This window comes from Apis mellifera, linkage group LG6 (genome assembly GCF_003254395.2).
Source record: "Apis mellifera strain DH4 linkage group LG6, Amel_HAv3.1, whole genome shotgun sequence".
NCBI classification, from domain to species: Eukaryota; Metazoa; Arthropoda; class Insecta; order Hymenoptera; family Apidae; genus Apis; species Apis mellifera.
In genome coordinates, this window is record NC_037643.1 from 80,681 (window position 1) to 96,264 (window position 15,584).

Below are 15,584 nucleotides of genomic sequence, written 5' to 3' on the forward strand. Positions count from 1 at the left end.
TCCATTTTTTATTTTTCAGAACATTAAAAATAAATATATTTATATATAATGTTAATATATTAATGTATTAATATATATTAATTCGATATATTTTATCTTATTTTTTTTATATATTTTAAATAAAATGATTAATTATAAAAACTTTTATATTTCTTATATATTTCAAAGTTTTCAATATCAAAAATGAATAAAATTAATAATTATCAAGGAATAATTGAAACTTGAATTTAGGCAAATAATAAAATAAGTTTTATTATTTATACAAATTTACATTTTATTCATAGACACATATATTGTATATATTATTTTTTTTTGCTAAAATAATAATAATAATAAAAAAAAGAAAAAATATCGTAATTCCTTATTAAAATTATTATACACTATATATAATCTATATAAGTCTTATCCATAAGAAAAATATTATAAAAATTTATTACGTTAAAAAAATTCAAATATACCAAAATTATCAATGCTTATTATTTTCTATATCCTGCACAAAAAGTAGAAAATTACTGAAAATTATTTACATTTTTAATAAAATTTAAATATATTTGAATATAATAAATTAATATTTGATAAATTTTTATTTTTTCCCAAAGATAATTTAATATTTGTATTTTTTCTTTTAAAATTTATGCTTTTTCCTTCTATAATGAAAAATAAAATGTAAAGAAAAAAATTAAAAATCTTAAAAACAGTAATTATATATTGTGAAATCCTATCTTTTTACTATATATATATATATTTTTATTCTTAACTTTAACCATTTTTATCAATAGTAATTTAATATTATAATATAATTCAATAGTAATTCAATAATAATTTTTATTAATAAATTAATAAATTGTATTAATAACTATTAATAAAAAATCAATAATTTTATTAATAAATATTAATAATATATAATTAATAAATATTAATAAATTCTATTGATAATTATTATTAATAATTTCTAGTTTTGTTTTTTTTTTAAATTTAATTAACTAGTTAAACATATATAAAAAATCACTTTGTCGCTTTTCTAATTTTATTTAATTATATAATGCATTTGAATAATTTCAATTGCATTTCTTTTTCATCCTAACAATATTTTCGTTTTCAGCACTTTGTGTAAATATTCTCAATAGCATTTTTAAGACTAAGTTGTGCAACTGCAAATTCCACTGGACAAAATTCACATATTTGTTAATTTTTATTTCCCTTTTGTAAAATCAACTTACATGTATATAAAATTTAATTTTTATAATAAATAATAATATTATTAAGCAAATTAATTAAGATCTTTCAAAAAAATAATTTAATAAATTTAATATGAAATATATATTATTATGTAATAAAGATATGACAGAATTTATGTATTCTAACATATTTTGTTGGAATTTTTGTTCTCTTTTTGTATTTAATTGTATTTCAGACAAGTTTCCAAATATATTTCCAATTATATTTTAATTCTTTTTCTTTTTATTTTCTTGAATTTTAATTTTGCTATTTTTTGCTTTGATATTATAAAATTCTTTTTCTTGTTGTAAAATATTCTACATAGAATATTCTTCATAGAAGATTATAAAAAGCAGCTATGATTCAATTAAATTATTATAAAAATTATAAATATACATTTTTCAATACTATTTTAAAATTATATTTAATAAGACAAGAATCTTGTTTTGTTTCTTATTCAATTACTTGTATTTTACAGTTATAATTTTATGAAAATTAATAATAAATAATAATTTTATGAAAATATTAATATGTTAATATGATATTAAAAATTATTAAAAATTAGAAAATATTTTAATAATGAAATATATGAATATATTTTTTAAAATAGTCATTATTCTAATATGTAATAAAATAAATAATCAAATTAAACTATTAAAAATTATTTAAAATTATATTAAAAAAAAATTAATAAATTTTTACCTTTTATTCTTCATAACTTTTTGAATTCACTGCAACAACTTTTAAACTGTTAAAAGTTTTACTACTATGCTATTGTTGTTGTTTATCAGTCAAGCATAAAGAAATAAAATATGTTTTTTGATATAATATATAAATTGTTAATGCTAACTATATACTGCTGATTCTTTTAATCGACTTTTAGTATTTAGTATTCATAATCACTTGACATTTATTAATAGTGCCATCTTCAGTTTAAAAAAACTAATATTTTTGAATTCAAATTTTAAATTATGGTTTTAATTTTGAAATATGTAAAAATAGCAAAGTAACTTTTATATATATTAATATAGCATCATAGCATACTATGAACAAATAAATAAAAAATTTTGTATAATTTTTAAATATGAATTTAAAAAATAAAATAAGAATGATTTCAACATGTATATATATCATCTCATAAAATTAAAAAAATAAAAACATAATTAACAGAACTCTAGAATGAGAATATACTTTTTTATTGATCATAGATAGACATATAATATTTTACTTGAAAATTTATCAAAAATAAATCAAGTTTGTATTTTTTTATCTAATCGATTTTTCATTACAATTGATTTTGCATTACAAATGATCTAAGAAAATAAAATAATTGATAGGAAAAAAAAATACATATTTTATTTTTTCAAGTATATTTTTAATCTAATTAATTAGATTAAATTAAGATGCATAATTTTATAATTTTTTTATAAATTTTTAATGTCTCCATAATATATTGATTTATATATTATAACTATTTACAATATAATACTATTTTTAATATAAAATAGATTTATTGCAGACATTTCTTTTAAAAAAATTGAATATAAATAATATTCAAGAATGTTATTTTGAATATCATTTCATTCAGTAATTTACTTTTTTTAATTTGTATCTTTTTTCCATTATTTTTTTTTGTAATAAATAACAATATTTTCTTTAATCAATTATATTATTGTTGTAAAGTATGATCCAAAATATAATTTTCTACTAAAAAAATTTTCTAAAAAAATATTTTTAATAGAACAAAATTTATTTTTTTTGGGGGGGGAGGTATTTTATATGATATATGATAGATATTGAAAAAATCATGAAAAAATATCAATTAGTTATTTAACTTAATATAAATTTCAATTATTAAGTAGATATAAAATATCAAGATTAAAGCTTAAGAAAATATAATTAAAAAAAAGATCACAGTTAAAAAAGATTTTTCTGAAGTAAATTAAATGCAAAAAAGGAATAAAAGTTTTAATAAAAAATATTACAATATATAGAATTTATTATATAATAATATACAGTATATTTTATAGTAAATTTTATATTAAATTTTATATTGTTTTATATTAAATTTTTAAATAATTTTTTCGAAAAATAATAATTACTCAATAACATTACTATTTGTTACAAAAATTAAAATTTATATTTATACACGTAGACTATAAAAGAATCAATTAATAAATATGAATTTTATTTTAGTTTTGAAATTGATATTGAGAATATATATCATGAAATATTGAAGCTGAATAAAATCAAAAAACAGATGTAATTAAAATTAAAATAACATATCAAATCTTTAAATCAAATAAAATTAGACAAGGAACAAAATAATTTTTTGCATATATATTTGAATTGAAATTTTTAGAATTAAAGAGATTGGAAGATTTAAAAAGATTTATTAGAAATAATTTCATACGAACTAATAACCAAAATAGTAGAAGTTGGAAAGAGGATAGATACTTTTAAATGATATGAAAAATATCATTAATATTTCTAAATTGCAATATTATTTATTTATTATATTTTAAATTGATTATTATAGGAATAATGTATCTTAATGAAATTGAAAAAAATGAATGTAAGTTATAACAAAAAATATATAACTAATGCAACTATTAGAATTTAATTAGTAAAATCAATACATCTAATTGTATATCTTGATAATTAAGCATTAATATTATTGTAATAATTTTAATCTCGAAATAATATAAAAAACAAATTTTTAGTAAATGCCAATATGTTTATGGGTATGTGCACATCAAAAATGTTTTCTTTATATTTTAATAACTTTAAGAGATATCATATTTATTAACTTATCAACAAATAATATCAATCCATATTATTTATATAAAAAATAAAAAATAAGAAAATAGTTAATAGTTTTATTCCAAATAAACAATTCTTCAGTAAATTATATTTTTTATTATTTTTTATTATTAGTTGAAGACTTTTTAATTTAATAAAAATAAATTTTAAAAAAACTATAATTATATTTAAAATTTAGAATTATGAAGTTTTCAATATAAATTGAAATATTTAATTTCTTTTTTTATTGAAGATTATCAATTCTCATAATTTTATAATCAGAAATAAAAAAAAATAAATTAAGATGAAACTAAGTTTTTATAATAAGAATATTAAACCAATATATAAAAATAGCCAGAATCAGTTCATTTCTTTTTTTAAGAAATAAACTTGAATTCCATAATAATATTTTATTAATCTTTATTACAAATTTATCAAAGAGTATTCAAAATTAAAATTGTTTATTTTCAAAACAATTTGTAACTTCTCTAATTAATATTAATAATATTAATACTAATAATATTTTCACGATTTTGTTTGTATAGAATATATCAAAGTGTATATATATCAAAAATGAAGTTTATCTTTTTTATTAGTGTTTTTATTTTTATAGAAAATCTTCTATAAAATTTTTATAGAAGAAAATTACTAATAAATCACTCAATCTGCCAGTGTAGTAAAGAAAATAAGTACATAAAAACAAAATATAAATACAGATATATATGAGGTACAAAGTTTTCTATTAATGAAATTTTTAACATAAAAAATCGTACTTGAAAGAAGATGATTTCTGTTACACTAAATTAATAAATGAAAATAAATTATGAAACTACAATAAGAGCAAAATTAAATAAATAAATTAAAGATTAATATTTATTTATTGTATATCCATATATAATTTATGGAATTATTTTATGTTTATATTATTTTAATAACTATGAAATAATATATGAAAATTTCGAATTTTTATAAAACTTTCTTTATAAAACTTCGTCCTATTATTATATAAAGTATAAAAGTAAATAAAAAGTATCAAAGTTATCAAGCCAAATCAAATTTAAAATAAATCAAACATGTTTTTTTTACATATACAACTAATATAATAAATTTTTCGGCTCCCATTTTTTAATAATAATAAATAAGAAAGATAATTTTTTTATATTCTTATGTAGTCCTGTCCAAATTTTCTATCTTCAACAACATCATTCTATATTTTATGGCAATATCTCAAATAGTTAGCTCATTAGTTAGATCATAGTTCACTGATTTGAATTATTATGAAAAATTAATAATCCAAAAAATAAAAAACAATAAAAACCAATAATAAAAAATAATGCAGATAATAATAAATAAATAAAAAAAATGCAGATATTAACAGTTCAAAGTTTAGATAGAAATAAATTAGATTTGAATTGAATGAATTTAGAATCTACAATTTTATCACGTAGTATCATTGAAAATATTGAAATATGATCGTTCGAATTCAGAAAATAGAACAGCATTATAATCAGTCGTCAATCAGTTAAAGTAGTCGCAAATAGTTAAAGTAAACCACTATTCATTTATTCCAAGCTCATAATACAAATAATTATATTATAATCCTATAACAATAATCTTTCGATTGATAGCATTAATTCAGTCATTCTATTGGTGCAATATTCAAAATCATTCAATTTAGATTCTTTAACAATGTAATGTATTAATATTGTATCTCATATACAAATACAAAATTTAAGAATATAAAATATTCGAAATAATTGTACTTTATTAAAAAAATGCTTATTTAATAATAATAAAATTTTATAATCAATTAGATAATATGCAACAAATAAAACTGATACAAATTTTGAAAATTCTTGAAACAAATGAATGTGTTCTAATTCATAACTATAGATGAATTATAAATGGAATAGGATTTAGTAAAAATATTATTTGATGATATATATTTTACAAATAAATAAAAAATAAACAAATCAATTTTGCATCAATTGCATTAAAATATGTATTTGTATCCAAATAAAATATATGAAACATGCAAAATTTTTTCAAAGATTCTTTATTTGCAAAATTTCTATCTAATAGATGAAGAAACGAAGACTGATAGAGCAGATAAACAGATAGGACAACAGTTATTTTGCGTCAAATATTTCTTCGAAAGGAAATTAATAGAACAATTATTTTTAAAAATAGCTATATTTATATTCATATTTTTAAAAAATATAAATATAGTTTAGAATAAAATATAAAGTTTGTTCGAATTCAATCAATGCTTCCGAAATCAATGCTTCTTAGCTTTTTTTTAAATCATTTCGAGAATATAATAAATATTTAATATGAAAATATGAAAATAAATATTCAATATATAAAAAAATAATAAAAAACTTGTGTTCTTAAAATAATCATGTAATATTACAATTGAAAAAATGAATAAAAATAAAAATAAAATCTTTTTTTTAAATATAATTTTGATGTTCTATTCATCATTATGAATCGGCTGATGATTATGAATTAAATTCTTGGAAAGATTTATGACATGGTATTTATTACTAAAATATGTGAACAATTGAAAGTTAAAAATAATTTATAAAACTGTTTATAAAGTTTTAAAACTATTTATATATTTTATTAATTGAATTATGTCGAATCCCCATTAACATATCCATATACATGATAAAAATATTTTTAAAAAATTTTTCAAAAATAGCAATCAATATTATGATATTGATAAATTTATAAATTTTAAAAATTATAAATATTTTATCCATCGTCCATAAAATAATATATCATTCGATACTCTTTTTAAAAAACATTGAAAGCAATAGAAGAGCAGATTCAATTTATTAAAAACTTTTGTAGAAAAAAGTATTTAGAATATACACACAATATGCAGAGTTTAAAATAAATATAAAAGTCAGTTCAAAGTTAACGATTTGAACAAAAATGTTATTTAATGTTAAGTTATTTAATGTTAAAATATAACAATAATATATATACAAATTATGATGATCATTATAATTATAATAAAATAAATTCAATAAATTCAATTAAATTTCTTACCGTATTACAAGTTAACAAGTCATTAATATTGTGACCATGCAACAAAGTAAATAATGAATATGTTGATCTAATGATATATTCATTCGTATATGTTATTTTGATGATGTTTTACTTGTAATCAATTTAATATTATATATAAATCTATCAATAGTTATTATTCAAAATAGAATATCAAAAAAAAAAAAAATTATCCAGTGTATTAGAATATCTAGTACATTTCAAAACTTAGGTTAAATTTTCCGTAAGTAAACTTTATTTATTTGCCTAACTTTATTTATATACTTGATAAATTATTTTCTAATTTAGTATAATATTTTATCGTTTATTTTTTTATTCCAAAAACTTATTTACGTATTATTTATTATTTATTTGTTAGAAAAATTTTATATTCATCTTTTTATTCATTTTAAATGATGAATAAATCTGATTTTTTCATTTTGTGTAAATAAAAACTAATTAATTTATTTATTTATTAACTTATTTAATTGTTTGTAAATAAAATATAATTTAATTTTTGTGATGTAATTTTTTTGTTAAAAAGATATTTATTATATTTAAAAATATTGTCTTCAATTTCACATATTACAATTTGTTTGTCCGAATTTGACCAGTGACACATACGCAATTCGATTAATCTACATGATTCGTGATTATGTTTTTCATTAATTCAACTCATTAACAAAGCCATAATGAAAATTTTTACAAAAAAAAATGTTCTATTTAAAATTATTTTAAGAATCACAAATTAATTACTTTTTCATTTTTGAAATATAATTATATTTCTATATAATTTATTTTTAATATTTTCCGTTTTTAATATTTTCTGTTCTAAATAATTAAAATTAATGTGTTAGTAGAATCAATTTTGTATTGGATAATTAGACTGTTTTATCATGTAAATGAGAAAAAGTATTAGTTTATACATATATGGTTTGAAATGAAGAGAAATAGAAGGAATAGTTAGCATAGGGAGCAGAATCGTTATCTGAAAAATAATATTTTAAGACAAATTTTATTATAAATTAATATAAATAATTAATATTTTTTACATTTATTTATTTAATTATTTATGATTTAATTAAATTATTTTGTAAAGATCTTTAATATGAAAATTATTTTTATTTTCTAGATTTATCTTATTTATATACATTTATAATACATTAACTTTGAAATTAATTTTCTTATCCTATATTTATAATATTTTATATATAATATTGTATATAATATTATATTATATATAATATAATATATAATATATAATATTTTTTTAATTTTTGTTTTAGATTGAAAATTTTATTTTCAATTTTTCAATTATTTTAAATGAATTTGTATTATAATGTTCGGATATAATATCATTCGATTAATTAATTAATTAATTTGAAAATAAATTTTATGAAATCCGAATGATATATAACTTGATAATTTATTATCAAAATCTTTCCGTGATATTTTTATAATCTATTGTTTTGTTTCCAGGATAATTTTAGAATTAATGAAAAATATTATTTTGCTTTTTAAAATAATAAATTTGAACATTTCACATAATAAGATTGTTTTATTTTAGTACGTTTAATCTTAGTATATTTTTCTGAAAGAAAATAAACTTATTATTATTTATATACAATTTTAATTTTATTTTTAAAAATTTTCGTAATGAACAATTTTCAATTACAATTACTACTATTTTTTTGTTTAATAGAAGTCAGATGATCTATACATTGAAATTTATTCAATGATATATTTAATTTCATATTGATATTTAAATATAAACATAAATATCTAATTTCAAAGAAAGATTCTTACAATTAAAAAGTTAATATAACGATTTGAACGAATCACATTATATTATTAATGAATCCACGTAAATAAGATCGATATATAATATTCTATAACATTTAGAATAATTAGCTAATAATTCTTTTTCAATACTGGAATAATTTTAATTCGCTTTATTTAAGATTCACAAATGCATTTATTCTTTCTATTTATTTCATTTTACAATAAAAAATATTGTTCAAATGAAATAAAGATAGACTTTTCAATTGGTGCATTAATCTGAATTCAAATCATTTCAAATGATTTTCTGTACATGTAAGAATAAACTAAAATAAATAAAGATTTGTGTGTAGAAAAATACATTCAATTTTTCTAATCTGAAATTTTGGAAATGTGATTTATTCTTATGGATTTCGGCAAAATAAGTAGATTGAATATCATATAATGGATTTAATGGATACATCTAGATTTAAAAATATTTATATGAATGATTCAACTATTTAAATAAAATGATATATAGTTAGTATTTTAGAATTTACTGAAAATTATTCAAAATAAGTTTTTGTTAAATAAAAAATTATACATAATAACTCTTATAATATTGCATATGAGATTCCAAAAAAAAAATCTGGTGATTTACTGTTGAATATTAAAAAAAACGAAAAAATTGCATTTTTATTTTTGTATAAATGTTTATATTGTAAATGTAAGTTATAAATTAAATTAATAAATAAACTAATATTATATAGTTGAACATCCTCATGTAAATGATTGAATTATGAAATGCATAAAAAAATTATAATAAAGAAAAAAATAATAAATTTATTTAAAACAGAAATAAAAATAAAAAAAAAATATTAAATATAATGAAAAATAAAATAAGGATATATTATTAACAAAAAATAATTTTTAATAACTTAAATTGTTTAAAATATGTTATAAAATCAAAAAATATTAAATGATATAAATACTTAATTTTTTAAAAAATTATATATTAATACTTGTTATTTTAATTATTTTATAAATTTTTCAAATAATTTTATGTTCAAATAATTTTGTAATATGAAAAATAATTTTTTTTATTTTATTTTTTTATTTTATTTAATTTTATATTTTATTTTTTAATAATAATAAATAGTTTTTTATATTTCAGTTTTTAATTTTATTATATCAATTTAGTTATAATATATATAAATAAGTTGCATTTATGAAATGCAATAAATACTCAAATAAAATAATTTTTAATTCATTTTTTTTATTAAATAAGATATAAATTGTTAAAATTAAATATATATTAATTTCCGAATATTTTTGTGACTAGTTAATATTTCTGTATCTCGAAACTAAAGAAATACATGTTTAATCTTTTTTGTTTCTCTGTTTTGTTTTCATTTTAAATCAAGCAGTTTTTCTCATTAAGCGTAATCTTATGCACATAAACTATATTTTTCGATTTTATTTTTTATGTAATTATAATAAAATAAAATTTTATTTTGCAGTTAATAATATTATTTAATGCTTTAATATTTTATTCAAAATATTATTTTGAGATATAAGAGAGACATAAATATTTGCTTTATCGTATAAATCTTCTTTGTTAAAGATTGTATATAATTTATTAAATTTTTATTTTATTATGATACTTAAGTTCGAAATCTTCAATAGAGAACTTTTTATACATTAAATTTTAATTCTTTTTGTCATTTACATTATTTACTTAAAAAATTGGTCAGAATTGCCACATGTGAATTTTATATTAATGTTATTATTACCAAATATAGCTCAATTTTCTTTCAGTAAATTTTCAAATGAGAATCATTCTTGACCTCACATTATCTAATTATTTGATCACATCCTATCTAATTATTCGATTTGACATAATAATGACATAAATAATTTTAGAAATTTCAAAATGAAAAGTTTTTTGGATTTCGATTTTCTTTCTGTTTACGATTATTTGCAGAGAATATTTTATCTTTACATTTGTATAACTGGTTTAAAAATTCCGCGTTAAACTTTTCGATACTATTCGATAATACTATTCGATAATACTATCGATGCCAAATTCATATCGTAATAATATAGAAACTTTAATCTTATCTTTTTTTTCATAAAATGTCTATATTATGTTTTTAAAAAATTAGTTCAGTTTTATATTGTATATATTTTTTCACATGAAAAATTTATAATAAACTTCAAAATTTTTAGTTAATTTTTTTTATTTATATTAAATTTTAATAATATGATTTTATATTCATTTTATATAAATTGTAATTTTGTTTGTTTTACTTTTTTGTAATTTCTCCATAATTTATTATTTCCTTTTAGAGTTAAATAAAAATATTAAATATTTAATAATAAATTTAAACTTTTTAAATATATTTAGTGTTCCAAAGTAAAATTTAATCAAAATGTTAATATCTTTAGGTAAAAAATATTAAAATTAGATTAACTTTATTTATAAATTAAGAATATAGAAAGATAATTAAATTTATTTTTATTTATTTTATAGATTCCATCATATTTCTTATTGCTGTAGCATTTATATGGGGTATAACCAACCCATTTATTAAGAAAGGAGCTAAAGGTTTAGAAAATGTGAAATCATTTTCTAAATTTGGTCAATTTTATGAAGAATTTGCTTTTCTTATTACAAATTTAAAGGTTTGCTAATATAATAATGATTTTTTTTATATTTTAAGTATATAAGTATATAAATTATTTTGATCTTACTAATTATTTTTATTATTAGTATTTGGTGCCATTTATTATTAACCAAAGTGGTTCTATATTATATTTTTTAACTTTGAATAAAACAGATATATCATTAGCAATTCCAGTCACTAATTCGCTTACTTTTATGGTAACTGCAATGACTGGTTCAATTTTGGGTGAAGAAAAGATACATAAAAGTTAGTAATATATAATTTGATATCCTATTTGCAATTTATATTAGTATTCATATAAAATTTTATTTTAATTTTCAGATACATACATTGGAATGATATTAATTTTGATTGGAACAATCCTTTGTTGTTGGGATAAAGTGCATAATATTGAACAATTTTAATTTTATTTAGCATTTCATTTTAGAATATTATAATATAGTAGGAGATAAAAATTTTCATATATTTTACGAAGAAGTTTATTTAACTCAAAAATTCTAATTTTAATAAATATTAAATATATAGGTTATAAATTATATATGGAGTAATTTTTTTTTTTAATGGAATATCATTTGAAGGAAATGAAATTAATGCTTAAAGTTCTTTCATTTTTTTTATTTTTTAAACAATTATGTAATGGTATAAAGTGCAATAAAATTTTAAATTACAAAATATTCAGAATTTAATTTTCTTATTAGTTTATTGTAAAAAAATTTCAAAATAAAATTTTATTTAAAATATGAAATAATGAAATTTCGAAAATTCCTTTTAAAGAGATTAAGAAAACAATTGTTTCATATATAATACATATATATATATTTACATATATATATATATATATATATATATATATATATATATATATATATATATATATAAACTTTCACTAAAATTTATACAGAATACTTTTGGATTAAAGTTTCCTTATAAAATAGTGTATGAAGATTTTTATTCTTCATAATAATTAAAATTTTTTGAGGAATTTTTCATTTTGAAATTCAAGAGTAAATAAATTAAAATTTATATTATATATGTATGTAATAATTTAATTATAATACATTACTTAAATGAAAAATAATAATAATTTTTTAATTATTAATTATTTAGCAAATTATAATTATCAAATGTTGTATGTTTATAAGTAATATTTTCTGAATAGTAAAAATATTTGGTATTATATTTATTTATTTAAAACTAATAATTGTGTTACAAAATATAATTCATTCTGGGACTTCATTTCTTCGGCATTCAATTTTTTTTTCATGTATTTATGGAGGATTAAAAAATTATATTAATAAATAATATATATAAAATTATATGAAACAATACACTGTCAACATATATGATATTTACATATGGATTATATTTTCTCATATGTACAAAAAAGTAAACAGCACCAATAAGAATTAAAGGTTTGGAAAAATTATCAAATTAATATATATAATAAAATATATAATAAAATAATTGTAACAAAGTAAAATAAATAAAATTTTATAGTTTTTTTTTCAATTTTTTTCAATGTTGACAATAGATATTTAAAATTAATTGAAGAAATACATAGTTTACATAGTTTAATAATTAATAGTCAACGAAAAATATTAAGTGGAAATATAATAAAGCAAATAAAAAATATAGTTAGAAATAATGATTATTATTACAAATATTTACAATTAATATAAAATTGATTAATTTATGCACAATAAACTTTTAGAAATTATACATGTAATTAATATAAGTATCTTCTTATACAACTTAATCATAATGATCGTTGTAATATTAACAAATATTCTTTTTTTTTTTTTATATTTTTATTGTCTTATAAAATTATTTATATAATATACTTTGCATGTTAAAAATTTTGATTTCATTCGAAATAATGTATACACATGCTTAAAAAAACGGAAATGGCACTCTGATTCACGGTGAAATTAATTTCTTCCGTTTTTAGAAATCACACACATTACATTCATAATTTATTATGAATATACTTACAATATGTCTTTGTTATGTAGAAAAATTGTAAATTAAATTAATTATTTATTAAATAAATGTTTTTTTTAGAAAAAAAATAATATTGTTTTCACATGCATTCTCATCTTACACAATAAATTTAATTTGTTAAATTTGGTAGAGAGAAGGCTCCAATATAGAAGAAAACTAGAAGAAAACTTTTTGAAGATGAAATAAAAATATTATATATTTATATCTTTTAGTTGTTGTTTTTCACTAACCTTCTTCTATTGCCATTTTAAATTCATTTATTTCTCATATATTAAAAGAATAGTTTATTAATCAATAAAACTAAAAGATAATATTTTTAATAATATATGTCACATATATTTAAATAATTTCGCATTTTATTCAAATTCGCATTTGGCTTCATAATTCGTTTATAAAAAATACAATAATAAACACAATGCGATTCATGATTTAATATTATTAAATTATAATTATAATTATATTATTAAATTATAATTAAATTTATATTATTAATTGTTTGTTTATAATAATTATATATTGAAACAATAAAAAATTGTAAATATCTTTTATTCAGTTAAGAATTATTTATTTATAAAACGATTTTTATGCACTGAGATGTCGATTTTATTAGATCACATTAGAAAAAATAGTAAATAAAATAATAATTTGTTCAATTATATTCTCATTCATGATTTGATAATAAATTGATCATATTATTGTTAATCACTTATGATTATAAATTATTTATAAAATTCAAGACTAGCATTAATCAATGGCCTTCCCTTCAAGTTCGGGATTTTTTGTTTTTCAGCTTGAACCAACCAGCACTCTTATTCGGATCACGTGGAACCGATGTAGATCTACTCAGTTCTGGTTTCGAGTTAACGTTCCGTGATTTGATGGCCAACGATTCCGTGGAAACAGTTCTATCCACCTTTTGCTTGTCTTTTGATTTTAGGGTACTACGATTGATCGTACCTGTAGTAAAATATTAGATATTAATTTATCATTTCTCATTATAAGATGTAAATAAAAAAATTTTTTGAATTCGTAAATTATCATACAAGATGTTTAGAAAATATATAATAACTTATTGATATATTTATATATAATATATAATATATAATAAAATATTGATACATTTTTTAAAACATAATTTTTTTAAAATTAAAATAAATGATTTGAATTATTTGAAAACTTAAAAATATTTATTATATAACATGTAAAAAAATTTTGGAAAAATTGTAATTTGTTGAATCATAAAGAAAATTACAAAATCTTTTTTTTTCAATTTTCTATTTGAATCTTTAATGAAAATTTATTTATTAAGTCAATAATTTAATTTTATATTAGATAAAGTATTATTAGATAAAGTAAGATTAAGATAAAATCATTTTATATAAACTTCATCTAATGCAAAATTAATTTATTTATAATTAAAAAATAAATTTCAACATTTTTAGATATTAATTTTTATGTTTATTTTATTTATTTCTCTAAAATTATTATTCCTTAAATTTTTTATTTATTTTATTTCAACTATATGTTTATAAAAATATCTTTCACAAATAAAATATATTTTTATTTTCTATTTCTTTATATTTTTTGTAAAATTTTATAAAAAAAAAGAAATTTACTTTACTTTAATAAAAATTATTTTATATTTATTAAAATTATATATTAATATATGAATATTAAAAATAATTTATATTATATTTAAAAATAATTTTAATTTTTTAATTTTTTGTAATTTTCTATCCATATTTCATACTATATTTATATGCTTAATTTTTACCAGTTTTTGAGAGATTATCTTTGCTTCGTCGTGTATCTTTTCCCCGACGATTTAGTGTTTCACGACTTTTTTGTCTACGTCTCATTGTCGCCAACGATTTTGGATGCAATTGTTGATCATAATTTATTTCAAAAGATTCTCTATAATGTCTAGGTTTCCAAGGTGCTAGAACGCTGACACTTCTTGATACTGTTCTTGTGTGCGATTGAAATGGTCGATTTAATTCTTCTCTGCTTGCTGCTCTACGTCTCTCATTAGGACCAGGTATTTCACCCACTAAATAAAATATA

At 16.6% G+C, this 15,584-nt stretch overlaps 2 protein-coding genes across 7 annotated transcripts in view; one reads left to right on the forward strand and one right to left on the reverse strand.

Annotated features, from left to right (window-relative positions):
• The first annotated feature begins 11,226 nt into the window (after window positions 1-11,226).
• LOC113218833 (transmembrane protein 234 homolog) lies at window positions 11,227-12,005 on the forward strand. Its single transcript, XM_026441240.1, has 4 exons — window positions 11,227-11,280; window positions 11,366-11,517; window positions 11,606-11,765; window positions 11,841-12,005. The coding sequence occupies exons 1-4, from the start codon at window positions 11,265-11,267 to the stop codon at window positions 11,921-11,923; spliced, it is 411 nt and encodes a 136-aa protein (XP_026297025.1). The 5' UTR covers window positions 11,227-11,264; the 3' UTR covers window positions 11,924-12,005.
• A 2,045-nt stretch (window positions 12,006-14,050) lies between these two features.
• LOC100578680 overlaps window positions 14,051-15,584 on the reverse strand; it is a 372,214-nt gene continuing 370,680 nt past the window's right edge. For all 6 annotated transcript variants that reach the window (XM_026441504.1, XM_026441505.1, XM_026441506.1 and 3 more), the window contains 2 exons: window positions 15,295-15,570; window positions 14,051-14,477 (listed from right to left, as the gene is read on the reverse strand). In XM_026441504.1, the coding sequence (XP_026297289.1) occupies window positions 14,284-14,477; window positions 15,295-15,570 (470 nt within the window). In that variant the 3' untranslated portion in view covers window positions 14,051-14,283. The remainder of the gene's footprint in view (window positions 14,478-15,294; window positions 15,571-15,584) is intronic.